The following is a 17,559-nucleotide window of genomic DNA, read 5'->3' on the forward strand; positions in this document are numbered from 1 at the left end:
TTCGAAATCAAGCGATTACAATGACAGTACCGAGTACTCTCCCCTCTCGAAAAACTAACATGGAGATGATGTGACAGTCACTAGTGAAGAAGAAGATAGGCCAATTGATATTGAAGAAATAAGCTAGGCACTTGAGGCCGTTGGTGATGTTTTGCTAGTCGAACCGAATCCAAATTTGGGGAGATGCACTGCACCACTATGGTTAAGGTAAATGCTTATGCCAAGAGGTGAGGTGGTGACTATCTTAATAGTTGAAGATATTCAAGGGTTAGTTGAAAAGGAAGATAGTGAGAAACAGAAACAAATTGCAAAAATGGTGGCAAAGATAATAAGGAGTGATGATGAGGGTCACTCAAAAGTTCAGATTGCTATACCAAAAGTTAGCAAGGCAACGGATCAGATTATAGCCCAGGAGTATAATATAGTAGAGCATAATTTGGGAAGAATCACGGATGACAAAGAATATGAGAAAGATCATGAGAAGACACTGCAAGCAGCAATCAACATGATGAATTTAGCTGAGCTCAAGATGAAGCACACGCCTTGCCCTCCCACGAAGTCAACGACATGCCAGCCAAGTTCATTGCCTTGGCTAAGAAGATGAAAGAAAATGGGAGAATTATATTAGAGGATCATTTGATGTAAGTCGAAGTGGCAAATTCTCCTTCTTCTTGGGTAGGATAGGTGTCTGATTCTGATTGGCTACCATTTTGGTGCCTTCTCATTGGTTGCCACTTTTCTTTTTTTTCATTGGTCCATTGATGAGGTGGCGTCTTCTCATTAGCTGATGGGGTGGCAACCCTAATTAGGGTTTCTGGGATTCAATTTGGATCGTTGATTTTGCCTCTTAATCTCTACTGTCAGTTGTAATTTTGGCCCCTATATAAGGTCATTTGCTCTCACTTATAAAGGGTTGAAGAAAATTGTTGCTTAAGATAATACCAAAATTGCTTCTCTTTATCATTGTTGTGACTTGCATAGTGATTAAGAACACTTGGTGTTATTGCATGGTTTCTACTTCTAATAGTTAGAGTTAAATTTCATTGAAGTTGTTAAAGTAGATTTCATTTCAAGAAAGTTGTTAAGCAGGAGTAAGAGTGGATGGATAGTTGTATGGTGATATTAGTGGATGTTTGATAGGGATCTATTAATTAGGCCACTAGCATCCTAGTGGCTGGTTAGGAAGACTTGCGTGGTAAACTAGTCTTTTTTCCCTTGAATCATTGCATCTATGGAGGTAGAGCTGCTGGTAAGCTTTCATTAGATTTGATCCCCATCCATTTGCTAATCTTTCCATTCATAGGAGTAGAGATAAAGCAACAAGTAGTCTAGTAGTTGGAGTTCATTCAAGAAGAGAGTTAGAAAATCAAAAGCATCATTGGCAGACATACCCTCCATCACCATCACCATCACCATCAACATCATTTGGCGCTAGTATACATTGCAAAGCTAGATTCATCACCATCATAGTAAAAGTCGATCATCCTTGAATGAATAACGTAAGCCCGCCTACGTGATTAACCAGTGAATCACATTAATATAACTGAGTTAGTATCCACAAGTGTAAGGAACCTTGGAGTTTTTCTGATGTTCTTCATGAGTATTTACTTTTCAAGAGAGGGATTGAGTGTTTGATATTTCATATCAAGTATACAATTGCTATATGTTATGTAGTGGTACAAAACTGACATCAATACATACATTGCATTTCCAAATGTGTGACCCACTTCCCGAAACTTGAGATAATCATGTGACATGCCTCCATAATGGAGATGCCACAACAATATTGAAGTTATCACTTCGTTCACCTTGCCCTATTGCTGAACTTTGACTACCAGTAGTGGCCATTCTTGCACAATTTAAACTATGAATCTAGTAAGAAAACAAGAAAATAAAATTAGAAACAATCAAATGAACTATGAATGTCAGACATACAAGTGCAAAAATACAACACAATTTTTTTACAAATGACTTAGGTTTCTCCTTACAATTCGTGGGGTTGGCTTCTCCTATATCTAGTGGATGTGTTTCTTCTGAAGGGAGAAATATTGTTTGCAGGCAATAGATCATGTTTTTTTTCTTCAGGCATTCATCTTTGGCACAAGAGCTACTTCATTTGGGAATTTCCTATCCTCATGTTTTCTCTCTTCCGAGAAGATATTCATTGTACTACTGTGAAAAATGTACTTCAGGGAGGTGGATCACATTCAGTCATTCCCATCTTTTGGTAGTATAGTTATTGTTTTTTCTGTTTTTGGAGAGTTTTCTCCCTTGGGTTTTTTCTCATTTGCTCCATTTATGAGAGGTTGCATTCATTGTAGATGGTATCTAATTAGGTCTTGTTGCCAAGACCAATTCATTCTTGCATTTCATGCGTAGATGTTTTTGCTTCTTGCTAAGTTTTACTTGGGGAGTGTATTAAAGCATGCATATATGTTGCTTACATATAGTTTTTGCATCATGCACATTTGCATTGTTGTATTTCATAATTGTGCACATGTTCAAAGAATATTCTCACACGTACTCATGCATAATTAAGTACGATTTGCTCATGCATGCCTAGTTTAAGATCATTTAGTTGAGCTTAATTTAGTTTAGTGCAATCTAGTCGGGCTCTACTTTGCATATTACACACCTCTAGCTTGAACACCATGCACTTAAGGTTGTATAGTTAGCTCCATTTAAAAAAAATGAGTGCTTTTTCCCTAATATTAGGGCTATTGCTTTTAATGAAAGCAATTCATCTATGTATTGTAATTTATCTAGGAGGTCGAGAGAGCACCTACATCATGTAAGGAGGCCAAAAGAGCACGGATACAAGCTAGGGTTGTTGCACCAAAAGATCAACTGGTCAATGCTCGATACAACCACTAGACTTATAGAACACATTAGGTGGTTAAGCCATTTCACGAATTTCAAAGGGGAATGTTGGTGCTTAGTCCAACTATCCCCCCTTCAACATCACCGGAGGAGATTCAAACCTCTGACCAAGCTTAGATACCTCTTGTTACAAGCTAGGGTTGCTATTGTACCAAAAGATTGACCTGTCAATGCCTAATACAACCAGTAGACTTATAGAACACAAGTAAACAAGGGACCGTGGTAGAGGTGAGCTCTAATTCAGAATCAAGTGTTTACAGTGATAGCACCGAGTACTCTCCTCTCTCAAAGAATCAGCATGGAGACGACATGGCAGGTACTAATGGAGAAGAAGATGGGCCAGTTGATACTGAGGAAATGAGTTAGGTGCCTGAGATCGTTGGTGATGCTTTGCTAGTCGAACTGAATCCAGATTTGGGGAGATGCACCGCACCACTATGGTTAAGGAAAATGCTTATGCCAAGAGGCGACTTAGTAATTGCCTGAACAGTTTGAAGACATCCAAGGATTAATGGAAAAGGGTGATAGCGAGAACTAGAAACAAATGGAAAAAATAGTGGCAAAGGTGATTAGGAGCGATAGTGATGGTCACCGAAAGGTTTAGATTGCTATACCAACAGTTAACAAGGCATTGGATGAGATTGCAACTCAGGAATATGAAATAGTAGAGCATAACTTGGGAAGAAACACAGATGACATGGAATGTGAGGAGATCCAAGAGGATATAGTTTCAATCAGAGAAAGGTTTAGGAAGGCAAATGAAAGGATCATGAAGTTGGAGGCCAAGAACAAATATTGGAGAGATTGCCAGCCTATCCAACAGTTGCACTAGGCAGCCCTTCCTCAAGACAGCGGGAGCAACATAGAAGAGATATCGGCTCAGCTGCATGAAGTCAAGGATTGGATCTGTGATACAAATCCAAGACGAGCGAAATTTCACTAAAATCACAAAACATAGTTAACTAGTTTTGTACAGAGAGGACACCGAATTGAATGAAGCTTCATAGAACACCATTGAAATGTATTTTCTATATCCAAAAATGTATTATGAGATCTGAAAATGACCTACACAAGTACAAATAATGACTTCTTACATCAAGATCTCTTCATAATCCACAAAATTATGACAAATCTGGATCACCCAATTGACTCAACACCCCAAAATGAAATAGCTTTATTCCCAAGTGGAAAAACTGACATATAAATCGGATTAGAACAATAATAACAGAAGAAGACTGCTGTAGCACTTCTACAAGACTAAACACACTAAACACATCCAACCATGAACATAAATACGCTTTGAAGAACTCTCAATCTACAACCGAAGAACACCTTCACATTGGAAAAAAAGAAACTAACAATCTTAAAAATTTCCATCAGCCCAAATGCAATGTTTGAGAGAGAATGTTTTCTGCAAACAATGAGTTTTCATCCTCTGATCACCAAATGCTCCTGGGCTTTTGTCCTAAAGCCTTCTCCTTAAACAAGATTTTCTCCACTGATGAAGCCTTTGGCAAAATCTGCAAATGTGGGAAAGTATGTATAATCAGCATCCCCACAGATGACCCATACTGCCATATTTATAACCATTCAACAAGAGTTGGGTGCCCAAAATGACTCTTCAGTTTCCTAGAAGACCGACCCATTTGTAATACTCGCTTCTTTGTTAACTTGTTGCTTCATAACTGAAAGGACACAAGTTCCAACATCAGTTGAGCTCCATAAATGCTAAATTTAATATTTAATTGTTCTCTTGGTACTGCAAAGACGGGGACAACAACACATATAAAATGAATTACTCTTCTTATGCTTGCCCATTTAATGCACAGAAGAATAAAACGGGTTAAAATGTAATGTTGACGAAGATCCAATTTTATTTAATTGTTCTCTTGGTATTGCAAAGACATGGACACCAATAAATATTAAATGAATTACTTTTTTTATGCTTTCCCAATTAATCCACAGAAGAGTAACTTGGGTTAATTTTGACCAAATCCAATTTTTAATAAAAGGGGACATGACTATTAATAATTTCCCTCGATGCTTAGGGCCTTGAACAGTAAGGAGAAGCATAAGAATTCATCCACTCCCCTTAGCAACTTCACAATTGTCGCTAGTAGATTGGATTTTGTTTTAAAGAATAGGTTCTGAAGATTTGTCCAATGGTGAAGATGATTTATGTAACTGTGTATTAGTCTTTAATTGTGAACTGAGAAAGTGATATTTATCTATGTGTCCATATTTTAAAACATTATAGAAAGCAATCTAGGATGATTTCTGACTTGAATCCTTTGTACCACTGCCTGTACTGATGCTCTTAAAAATATGATTACCAATATCTTTATTGCACAAAATCATTAGGAATATCAATCAGTAGCTCTTAGTTGGAATCAACTATAAAGTTACATATGGATAGCAACAGATCCTTCCAAATGCCGTCTTTCTCAGATTTTGGAACTTGACCTATGTGCTTAGAAAAACACTACCAAGCACGTGCTTCATGATCCCAAAGAGTACCTTCACAATGACTTGTTTGATGTTGCTTGATAATCAAGCTTAATGCTAATATCCATAAGCTCAATTTAGGTATCTAAGAATTTCATAAGCATAATGTTAACATCCATGCTATATAAGCTCAGTAAAGGGTACCTAAAGATATTCATACTGCTCCTTTGGCATGTCATCTAGGGACCTGAGCTGAATCTGATGCTGCTGTGTTCTATGATTGTTTTGGATTCATATGTTATTGTGCGTTGTTACAATCAAAGCTATTGAACTTGAGAATACTTGGTTTGGAGGGTTTTCTACGAGGATGCATTTTTCTATACGCACTTTTCACAATGCTAGTAAGCAGCATGTTAGTGTGTGCTTAGTCAACATGTGCCTAGATAAGGGGCTCTAAAATGACCCATCAAATCACTTACACTTATAAAATAATAGGATAAGTGACCGCATTCAAGAGATATCTTTGAAATTACTAGAGAAAATATGGGGGGAAACTGTATTCACTGGTGGATATAAATGACCGATTCACCACTGGTTTGACTAGTAATGGCTCTATGTAGGCTAAATATGATTCAGTTTCTCAAATCTCAAATCGCTAATTGTGAATAGTAAATACAGCATGTTCTTAATTTCATGCACATCATGGCTTATATTCTTTAAGTGTACTCAACATACATTCATGTTGAAACTACAACCAAAGTAATATAGAGGATGACTAGAAATTAGAAATAAACAATCTTTGAAAAGCATAGAATTTGTCTTCTAGAAACCCAACAAGAAAAAAAGTGTCTAGCTTCCATTTGAGATCCTTCCTATTGCTCTCATAACAAGGATGATTTGCAAGAGTAGTTTTGCTAATTAGTAGAGACTTTTTCCCTCTCAGCTCCATTCTAATCTACTTTTATGCTCTTGAACAATGGCAATGGAAGAGACCAACACTCAGCTATCCCTGCAGACCTCCAATCATTTACCATTGTTAAGTTTTGAAGCAGAATATATAGATTGCAATCAACTGGAATCACAATAACAGAGAACACAAATATTATCCTAGGAAAATCCTCCACTGGAGGGTGAAAATCCCAGCCCCACAAAATATAGATCCTTTTTTGCACGCTCAACACAATTACAATGTTTTTCTGCTTATGGTTGATAAGTCTTTTCTGTCAATCAGTAAGTCCTTTTACAGTTCGATCAATTTAGCTGTGTAAATACAAAGATATCAGGAGCTATAAGCATCTCACAGATCTTTTTGACAACAAGGATGTCTCTTTTACAATTATCACACATGATCACATACAGAGCAATTCTGAAACATGAGTTGCACAGCCTAGGGCAGATTAGTTTACTTAACAAGTGAATCACAAATTCTACATATGCAGAGCTCATGCAATTCTGTAGCAAATATATTGCCATTATTATCAAAGTTGGGCAAATGCTTCAACACCTCAAAGAAACTTTAACTGCAAGCTCTGAGATCACGGAAATTCTGAGAATGCACATACACGATTGCCTCTATCTTCAATACTCCCATTTTGAGTCTTTCTCACAGACATATGATAGCATGACTAAAAACTTGGCACACAGCCACATTGTCAGCTCTTGATACACAACCACACAAACAGCTTGTAATCCCCCACATACACACAGAGAGGCTCTGATCAGTTTGCTCTGTCGTCAGACACTCAATCAGCAAATTCATGATCATACAGAACTACCCGAGAGAGCATGCATCATAATGAAGAGTTTTCCTTAGCAAAATAAATTAACACTGGAATCGCCAGCATCACCAAGTAACTGCCATGACACATGAGCAATACCAACGGATGGCAGTTACAAAGCTTTGAACCCATTGCATAATCTTGAACGGTGATTGCATACTCATGGTGACGAACAGATAGCATTGAACGGAGATTACATCCATGTAGCTTTGGATGGATATCATTGGACGGTGATAACATCCACGTAGCAAAGAATGTATAGCTTTGAAGAGCAATATATGATTCCTTGAAGAACAGATTTCTATGAATGCTGCCCAGTTATAATGCATGATGCTCATCCATAACACACGATGCTTATTCTTAATGGTGAATAGGAACAGCTGAATCATAACAACACCGCTCGAACTCAATACATATGTTGCTAGAAAACAATACAACATAGATACAACTTGAGCCCAGCAAATCTCTGATGGAGCCAATAACAGAAGGTATAAAAACTCTTGCAGAATAGGCTGCTGCTCTCAAACCAAGCAGAGAACATGAAGCACAGGAGAACAAAAGAGGTATGAATAATATCTATCACTGCTACCAGAACTTCAACAACCACAATCATGGAGTTATTGGTGTTTTTGGCTGCTTTCATCCCTAAATGACGTCACTTCATTATTTGAGTTGAGAGAGACATGGATAGAAAACTCTGCAAGTACTCACTGAGTTGCTGAGTACTCGTGGATTTTTCAGCTGGGTGAGTTCACTTGAGTTAACTTGCAAGATATTGCAGAAGAAAAATCATCGGATTTAAGACGAAACTCATATTTCATGCAATTCGAAGTTAAAAAATTGTGACACGGGATGAAACCTGCTAATGTGGGTTGAAATGCATCAGGGCAGGTTGAAGCGTAGGTTAAAATGCATATTTCACAAGGTTTCTTTTCATAGAAGTTTAAAATCCTTTATTCCCCCCTCCAATATATCGTTGATTTTGCCTAGGCTTTGTTCAATTTTGACAATTTTCTGCCGAATTGGAAATTTTTGGTTTTCCAGTACTCTCCGAGTGGGAGTCTGCAAACTATGGTGAGAGATGATTTTTGGTCGAAGTTGAGCAGATAGACTTGCTAACTCTTTGTAGCTGTTCAAGTTCAAACTTACAAATAAAACTTTGACTTGGCCCAATACAAGTTACATCACCCTCTTAGTTGCACAATAGATTCTTTATGGAGGAGACAGAGAACTGGCCATCAACCATAGCATCCAAGAATTCTACCTCTTCCTTTTAAAAATTTGATACCCCTTGATATCGGCTTGCAACTGTTCTTGTTTGCCATGTTCTCAATTGAAACCTGGTTTTCCATTATATGCATTGGCAATAAATTTTTGTTGATTGTTGGTCAATTGATATTGGTTATTCTGCCTCACAAAGATGGCCTCTCATCCATGGGTTGTGTCTTGAATGGTTGCATTTCAGAGTTATTATTGATGTTCTAGTTTTTGTATATACCTTGCCATTTGGTTAATTGTTATCTCCAGCCGAAACTCATTTATATTCTAAGAATCATTATGGGTATTGCCAATCTGTCAAGCATCCTACTCCTCTTCCCTTTTTTCTGCTCTCCCAGTCCATCATTTTCTTCAAACCTTAGCTGAGGTCTGCACTGTTGTTGATGAAGCTAGTGCCTTTTCATCTTATATGTTGTCTTACAATCTGAACTTTGATCTATTTTTTGGCTCAAGAGTTTTGCAATTCCTATGGAAGAGCATTAAAAGAATTTAGAATTTTATTCAATAGAATGACTTAAAGTTAAATACTGCAGCTTGACCGATCACTCATCTGAACTTGCATTTTTTACTGAGTCGATGTCATTCACTGAGCAAAGTTAAATTTAGATATATCTGCCACAGTTTCTCATACTATCTTTTATGTTGAATTTCCTTCTCGTAACCTGCTTTCATGAGTTAAGCCTTTAAGTTAAAACTGTTTTGTCTCTGCAAAATTAGATATTTATTCACGTTTGCTATTCTGTCTGTTGTTGATGAATCTGCAGATCATGAGCTTCCTCTCTACAAACTTGGAAAAAGATTACGTACTAATCGACCAGGTGTTGGAATTCAATCAGCTTGTCATGTTAATGAGAGTCAGATTGACTTGGACATGCTGCTTCTTGCCCAGGTCACTATGCTTATATTTTGTAGGGGGAATAAAGATTCATTTGTTAGTAACATGTTATTTTTGAGCTTTGATCTTAGATTACTGTACTCTTAAAACATCGTTACAAATCACAGTGGGAGGATCGAGCAAGCCAGGGTCTGTTGAAATATGATGTAACTGCATGTGAAACAAAGGTGATACTTTATTGAGTCGAATTTTCTCATTTTTGAACATCTATTGCACATTTTTAATTTACTAAAAGTAGTTAACAAGGACTGTATCATCTGTGCTAAACTGTGCTTATGTGCCTCTTACCAGATCATTCCAGGCCGTTTTGGGTTCATCGCTCAATTAAATGAAGAGTGGCATTTAAAGAAACAACCAGCAGAATTGCAAGCTAAGCAGGTGCTTCAGCGTTTTGATCCATCAAAATTTAATTTCACAAAGGTTGGGCATGATGAGCTACTTTTCTCAATCAAAACGAGTAAAGACGAGAATTGTGAACTCATTCCCAAAGCATCTGTCAAGAATGATGACAGTCTGATTATCATTAATGTAAGTTTATTTCTAAGATTTTTATTGTTGGCTATATGTTTTTCACTTTAAACATATGTTGTTTCATTCTAAATATTAACAGTGCTCAATGGTTTGCTATTGGTAATGGTCAACAGCTGCATCCTGTTGAATATGGACATGTGCTTTTGGTACCTCATGCACTTCGTTACCTTCCACAAATGATTGACATCAGCTCTTTTGAATTGGCTATTGAAATGGCTGCTGCAGTGAATAACTGTTTCTTTCGTATTGGTTATAATAGTCTTTGTGCTTTTGCCACCATAAATCATTTACATTTCCAGGTGAGATATGGTGGAATTAAGATATGCAAATTTTATTTATTTGCTACCGTGCTATGTTTTTTATATAGTTGTCATTTTATTGAGCATGTTAAAACTTTTCCAGTGTTGATATTGGAGAATAAATACAGGCATATTATTTGGCGAACCCCCTTCCAGTTGAGGTTGCTTGCACCCAGCTCATTCCTGGTGATTGGCAAAGAAGTGGGTTGAAGATCTTTGAGCTTGTTGACTACCCTGTCAAAGGATTACTGTTTGAAGTAGGCCAAAACTTGGGACAAATGGCTGAAATAGTTGCAACTTTGTGTTGCTCATTACAGAACAAAAACGTGCCTTTCAATATTCTGATATCTGATTGTGGAACTCGGATATTTCTTTTTCCCCAGGTAACTACCTTTCGATAAATATTGCATCTTCAACATTTAATATTGTATCACCCAGATCTAATGAGTGGTAAGTGTTCAATGAGAGATGGACTTGTGTGAATCACTACTCATTAAATCCTGATAGCAATATCACAATTTAGCTTGCTGTGGAAAATATCTCCTACTTATCAAACTTAATACATTTTTAATAAGCTGATTTAGCATTGCCTTTTCTCCCTTCAGTGCTTTGCAGATGAGTGTACACATGGGATGATTAAAGATAAATTTCTGCAGACAAAGGTTAATCCTTCTGTCTGGGAAATTGGCGGACATATTGTGTTTAACAGGAATGTTGATTATAACCATGCTACAGAGCAGTTTGTAAGAGATTTTCTTGCCGTTGCATCTCTCAATCATGAAGAATTTGAGGGAGTGAAATGCCTGTGTGTTGGCATTGCAGAAGATATTTGCTGCCAGTATTGATTCGATAAAGTCATTTATTGCTGATTTTTATAATTTCGTTAGAAAAAACCATGAGAAATAAAATGGGGATAATTCTGTGGGGATTATGTAACTTTGAAGATCCTTTATCGTACTTGCTTGGTGGAGGTTTGATATTTGAGAAACCATTTTATAAAAAAAATTTATATGTATGGTACACATACGGTCTTGGTTGTGACTGTCTCAGATAGTTTGCTTGAACTTTAATAATTCTTTATACTCGGTGGAGGTGTGGTCTTTGTGAAACCCATTGTGATCTTTGAGAAATCCATCGTACCGTTTTATAGATAGATTTATGTAGTAAAATGCTGTATAGCTTAAGCGCATTTGTTTATATTAATTTATAATAAAAATAATTGCATATAAGGAAAATTAGGACGGCACAATGTTAGTCCTCAATTGATAAAACTGCTTTCTGAGGCATTCTGGAGTTGAATATGGGTGTGAGAACCCATGTATGTAATTACTAAAAAATAATTGATGCAGTTTTTTTTTTAATATAAAAATAAAAATAGCAGTTAAAGATTTTTTTGGGAAGAATTTAATTATTTTTTTGTTTTATATTTATGACATAATATTAAAAAATAGAATAAGCTTATCTAATTATACTTTCGAATATATTTTACGAATATACAATTTCTATAAAAGAAAAAAAAGAGAGACAATGATATAATTGTATTTATTTTAGAAAAAGGTGTATGAAATTATTACAAATCAAATTTTGAATAATTATTATGTGTTAAAAGGTAATATTTTGTTTAATTTGAATAAATATTTTGAAGGGGACATTGTTTGTTAATGTCTTTACAATTAGAGACTTGTCTTATACATTTGTTACATTTGTATGGAAGTGATTTAAATACCAATGAATAATAATTTGTGGAGTGCAAATTCTCAATGTATGGATATATGTTAGTGGATCATTGGTTTATTTGGAGAAGTTGTATGGTTTTAGGTAAGTCTATTGGGGATCAAGTTTTGGTGAGTGGAAAGTTCGAACATCATAACTGACGAGTCCGGGATAGCGACCCAGGTGACATTATGATACCCCTCAACTATTGACTCTTAGCCAAAGATGTTTCAACCTATAGGCTTGTGCTTTTATATTAGGTAACAAAAATTCTTTGAGATGGCCCTTGCTAGATTGGCTTTGCTTGGAGGCTTTGTGTTTAGTTTATGTTGGATAGTCTTGTTCGTAAATTTGAACCTCCATAAGAAAATGTAGAACTACATGCCCCAATCTTGGACTTTGTAACTATTTGTATTAAAACATTCAACATTACCTAGCTTGCATTTCAATCTTATTTGAGTGTGCCTTTCTTTTTCCATATTCTGACCCTAATTAAAGATTTGGAAGATAAACCCTCGCATTGGGTCTGAAGCCCTCTAAAGGACGAATCCTTGGGATCTAAGCTAAATTAGTTGACCTAGTCTCGAGATACTTTTTCAAGTTTTGTGTAGAACTTAGGGGTGTGCAACAAGGGGTGATGAAAGTCTCAACCCACTAGGAAATCAAGGCAAATGGTGAAATCCAAAAGTGCAAGTAAAGGTCTTAGGTGGAAGATGAATTATGTGATAGCTGGAAAAAAAGGAGAAATCATGCATAGAAGCTAGAGCCATTCTTGAGTTTTGAACAAAGAATGTTGATTAAAGGATGTAAAAATTCTAGAATAATGTGAAGTCAAAGTCAAATAACATACATGCTAATTGAACACCTAACAAATGTTCTTACTTTAAGGATGGTAAAAGTTCAAAAAATCTCAATCTAAATTACAATTTGATCTATTTGTGATGAAGAAAGGTATGCAAAACTACTTATGCTAAATCCTAAAGAGAGTGTTGTACACAACCAATATAATCTGAACTTATAATAGAAAGTAGAGAAATGAACCTTAAATAGATAAAGTACCATAATAGTGATTTACCCAAGAGAAATCTTTTTCAGATGAAAAATTCACACTAAAATCTACATGATGTATTATTATATATTTTTAATGCAAGTGTTTCGGGGACTATTTTTCTACAATATATTTGAAAGACTTTTAACAACATTTCAACAATAGTTGTGAACCTAGAAGAAAATATCACATTTTGAATATACGAAGAATGAGTAAAGCATATAGAACAAAGAAGAAGGGAAAGATGGAGATGAATATGGGGAACTAAACACAAAAGATGATCCCAAGGATGATTGGAACATTTTTTTGGACGATGAAGAAGAGGTGTATCTCATAGATTTGTTGGCAATCAATTTTGTTGTGTTTCTATTCTCCTTGTTATACTATTATATTGTGTATTTTAGCATTGCTTAGCCTTGTATATATAATTAATATGAGATATTCCAAATGAGTTTCCTTGGGTCAAGGTATTGCATAGGTGTGGTCCTCTATCCCCCCTTGTGCTTATTTGTATTTCAGAAGTTGAAAAAAGGCATTATTTTGTAAGTATTGGGAGTCTAGTGGTTATTTCTCTAAAATATTTGAGAGTTGTCAAACTTTTAGATTTTAACTACAAGTCATACCTTTCTACCCATGTCTACTTTATACCCCCCCCCACCCTGCTTTTTTTCTTTAAGAGTTCTGGTGTATTATTGACAATCACGTCTTTCACTTGAACCATGCCCTTATATTTTTCTCTTAGTTTTGTTAATTAATTTTGGCATTGGAGCTATAGGCATCTCCTTCATAGAGTAAAAAAATCTTATTACCCTCATAATTTGATCCATGATTAATTTTTGTTAAGTCCTTATTGGATTGAAGGTTTAGGATTGTCCTTACCTAGTACCTCTTATGAAGCATCCTTGGTGCCCAAGCCTAACACAAAAAAATCTTAAGGTTCACTAAGTCTTAGAGATCACAAGATTTGGGAGTTCATGAATGTAGTAAAAATGCAATATAATTTTCCTGGTAAAAAATGTGCAAAAAGGTTGAGAAAATAGATGTGAAGGAAAAAAATAAAGAAGAACAAGTGTAGAAGCAAAGTTCAAAATGTCACAAAGTTCTTAAGTACACAAGGTTTGTAAAAATGTGGGCATGATTTCATAATTCCTTCTTCATGTAAAACAATATGACAAATTGAAGAGAATGAAAGAAGGTAAGAGTGACAGAATGACAATTTTTCTTATGTTGTAAAGTTTGCGAGTTCTTGGACAAGATAAAAGTGTAATGTTGTTTTCTTGGTAAAAAAAGTTGTGTTCATTAGAAGGGATACATGTAGAAGAAGAAATAAAATAATCTTCATACCTTGGTTGATATATATAAAGACTACAATAGTAGTGAAAAGAAGAGGAGAATAGGAAAATATAAAGGAATACAAAGAAGATCATGGAATTTAGTGCTTATTTGGTCTTAGTGAAGGCATGGATGAAGATGTGTTTGGAGAAGAGATGCAAAAAGTAAAGGAGAAACATGATAGAGTAGAAAAGATTGAGTAATCTTTGGAGGACATAAATTAAGTGTTGAGTAATTATCTAACTATTTTTTAAAAATACAAACAATAAATTGTGTTATATTTCCTAAGAAGAATACACAAAATACATTTGTACGGTTAAATATACATTAAATATTTTGTAGCTATCTATAAGCTTTTAAAATGTATTTGTACTCTCTCAACATAAGATATAAAAGGAGAGCTGATTTGAAAGGGAGGAGAGAAGGGAAGTGAAAAGAGAATGTGATCGAAGAAAGAATTGAAAATAATAAGAAGTGACTTCTTCAAGAAAAGTTTATGAAGAGTTGTGATTCTTTCAAAAGGATTGAAATTATGAAAGGTTGTAATTTTTAAAAGGGAATGATGACAGCTTATGACCTCACAAAAGATTATAACTAAAAAAAAGTTGCGGACTCTCACACAAGAAAGAAACAATAAAATTTAGGACTCTTAGAAAGAAGGTAAAATAATAAAAAAAGTTGCGGACTCTCACACAAGAAAGAAACAATAAAATTTAGGACTCTTAGAAAGAAGGTAAAATAATAAAATTGAATATGTTTGTTGTATTGGGCCGGATATATGCATTTTCCCAACCAATTACTCCAATTTGGCTCACAATTCCCTCCACGTGGAAGCTTGTCATGGGCTATATGCTGGACATTACAAACTCCGCCATCAGCAATGCCCATAAACTGACATGAACAAGCGACTGCAACCCCGAAGCTGGAATACGCACACAGAGAAAGCGATTAAAACTAGAAACCCCGAAGCTGGAATATTTAACTTTTCAAATAAAATGCTTCACAGGATTTCCGTCAATCTTCAAGGAAATACCCAGTTCAGAAACCCAAGCTCCTATAAATTCACATTCAAATCCAAGGCTAACATCATTGTTTACTTGCAACATATACCTAGGCCTTCCAAGGAGGATTTTGGAAACCCTCCAAATTCTTAGTATATGTTTTCCCAGTCCAATTGGATTAGAAATTGTTTCTTAGTTTTTTCTGTATGCTTTTTTGTTAGGCATTCAGATCACGCTTCAAATTACAAGAAACATACTCAGTTCAGAAACTGAATTGCTCGTAAATGAATTCAAATCGAAGGTTAGTATCATTCTTATCTCTGCTTTGGGCTCTGAATTCAATTTGCAATCTTCCGTTGGTCCATATACCCAGGCATTCCAAATAGAAGTTTGGAACATTTCAAGACAAGTTTGCCTCAGTAAATCTTTTGTAAGAGTTATTTCTAGATTTGCTATGTATGTTTTTCCAGATGCACATTTCAGATCACATCTCAAATTGCAAGAAAAGATGCTCTAGTTAACCTATTTGGATTATCATCTTAACCACGATAAGTGAATACTCACAAAGCCATCTGTAGGATTGTTATCTTAACCACTAGAAATACCCAATTCAACTCGCAAGTTTCTAGTAAGTGAACAGTGAATATCCACAAAGCCAATATGCACTTGATTGTGAATATCCAATTCAACTCACAAATCTTTACAACCACTTACATATTACAAACTAAGGTTTGATTCTTAAATTAAAATTGTTAAATAGTCAAAGTTGATTTATTTTTCTAATCTTAATTTCCTCTCTTGCAGGTGAACATTGAGTACTCACAAAGTCATATCCAGAATCAAGAAATGCTCCAAATCATAACAAGAATCATCCTAGCCTTGTGAATAGAAAAAGCCCAATTGTCTCAAAAATGGCTTCCATACTGCGAGGTTCAGACTATATTATAGTCATAGTAGTTCTTCTTCTACATGCATCTTATGAATCTGTAGGCCAAACTCATCCTCCATCTCCTTCTCCATCTCCATCACCATCTCCAACGCCTAAGCCTTCTCCATCTCCATCTCCATCTCCATCATCATCGCCTTCACCATCTCCATCGCCATCGCCATCTCCATCTCCATCTCCATCTCCATCTCCATTTGCCCTTGGAAATAACATTCCGAATTCTAAGTCTTCAAAGGGAATGAGTTCTGGTCAAAAGGCTGGAGTAACTATTGGAGTTCTATTAGTAGTGGCTTTTGGTGGATTGGGATTTTTTATCTACAAGAAGAGGAGGAATAATATAAGAAGAGGAATGTTTGAGTATAGAGGTCAAGAAGTGGAGCTTTGATGAGCTATCTTTTACAAACTGCTTGATTTCCTGCTAGTTTTTCACTTGTCTAGTACTTGGTGCGTTTATAGTGATTAAAGAATATAGTGATGGGTTTATGGTGATTGAAGAATATAGGTCTATTTTGTTGAACTTGAAGTAGAAGAGGAGATTACTGGTTATGTTCATATAATTGCTCTTTTGATGAATCCTTGTCACGTGACTTTTTGTAAGGCTCTTATTTAGCCCCCCAAAAAATAATTAAAAATAGTTGTGTTTGTCTTTTTTATTTATAAGGATTGAGATTACTCATAGGATTGTAAAGTTTATTTTGCTGTCTATTGGTCTCAGTTACAAAGTGATTGATTTTCTCTAGTTTTTCAGTTGTTTGGTGGTGGGTTTATTATAGTGACTAAAGACTATGGTGGTGGATTTATGGTGATTAAAGAACATGGGTCTATTTGTTGAACTTGAATTGAAGAGGAGATGATGGTTATGCTCATATGGTTATGTTGAACTTGAATTTGCATAATCGTTAGGAAGCGATTTCGCGCACCTTACAGTTGGTAATTGAAATGAATATGTAGTTAGCCTGTCTTACATTGTAGAATTTTTCATTAGCAAGTTTCCATGGGCGAACAATTTTTTGATGTTAGTTTCTGTTTCTGGTCCTTTCCTTAACCAAATTTGGTAGGTATATGAGAATTAGAAATATATTTGCATTTAAATAATAAAAAAGATCATGGTTTCATAGTTGATGGACATGTGCAACTAATGACTTCTTTGTCATTGGTCTACCATCCTCTGTAAAGTCAGAGAACATTATTATTTCATGCTAATGCATTTATTAATATTTTGTATTGAAAACAATGTGTGCATGTCTATATTAATATTTTGTAAGCTATTGCAACTAAGAATATTTGTGTTGTAGTTGTTAATGTAGAGAAATGATTTGTTGAACAAGTCATATGAATTTTTTACGAAATAAAATTGAAAGACGTAATGTCATTCCTCTATATATGTTGCTAACATTGTCATTCCCCAAGCCA

General features: G+C 35.4%; 2 protein-coding genes across 2 annotated transcripts in view; both read left to right on the forward strand.

The window, feature by feature from the left end:
* The window catches only part of LOC149528696 (GDP-L-galactose phosphorylase 1-like), a 55,940-nt gene extending 44,725 nt beyond the window's left edge, over positions 1 to 11,215 (forward strand). The window contains exons 2-7 of the mRNA XM_089808513.1: positions 9,146 to 9,270; positions 9,384 to 9,443; positions 9,568 to 9,804; positions 9,921 to 10,106; positions 10,235 to 10,489; positions 10,712 to 11,215. Of these exons, the coding sequence (XP_089664639.1) occupies positions 9,146 to 9,270; positions 9,384 to 9,443; positions 9,568 to 9,804; positions 9,921 to 10,106; positions 10,235 to 10,489; positions 10,712 to 10,951 (1,103 nt within the window). The 3' untranslated portion in view covers positions 10,952 to 11,215. The remainder of the gene's footprint in view (positions 1 to 9,145; positions 9,271 to 9,383; positions 9,444 to 9,567; positions 9,805 to 9,920; positions 10,107 to 10,234; positions 10,490 to 10,711) is intronic.
* A 3,920-nt stretch (positions 11,216 to 15,135) lies between these two features.
* LOC149528697 (uncharacterized) lies at positions 15,136 to 16,756 on the forward strand. Its single transcript, XM_089811231.1, has 2 exons — positions 15,136 to 15,501; positions 16,005 to 16,756. The coding sequence occupies exon 2, from the start codon at positions 16,112 to 16,114 to the stop codon at positions 16,529 to 16,531; it is 420 nt and encodes a 139-aa protein (XP_089667357.1). The 5' UTR covers positions 15,136 to 15,501; positions 16,005 to 16,111; the 3' UTR covers positions 16,532 to 16,756.
* The last annotated feature ends 803 nt before the right edge of the window (positions 16,757 to 17,559 follow it).

Source organism: Cupressus sempervirens, chromosome 11, assembly GCF_028749045.1.
Source record: "Cupressus sempervirens isolate cs-2001-9-10 chromosome 11, ASM2874904v1, whole genome shotgun sequence".
Lineage (NCBI taxonomy): Eukaryota > Viridiplantae > Streptophyta > Pinopsida > Cupressales > Cupressaceae > Cupressus > Cupressus sempervirens.

What these genes read in the sequence shown, in the direction of transcription:
- LOC149528697 (XM_089811231.1), top strand. Translation starts at nt 16,112, where the DNA reads ATGGCTTCCATACTGCGAGGTTCAGACTATATTATAGTCATAGTAGTT.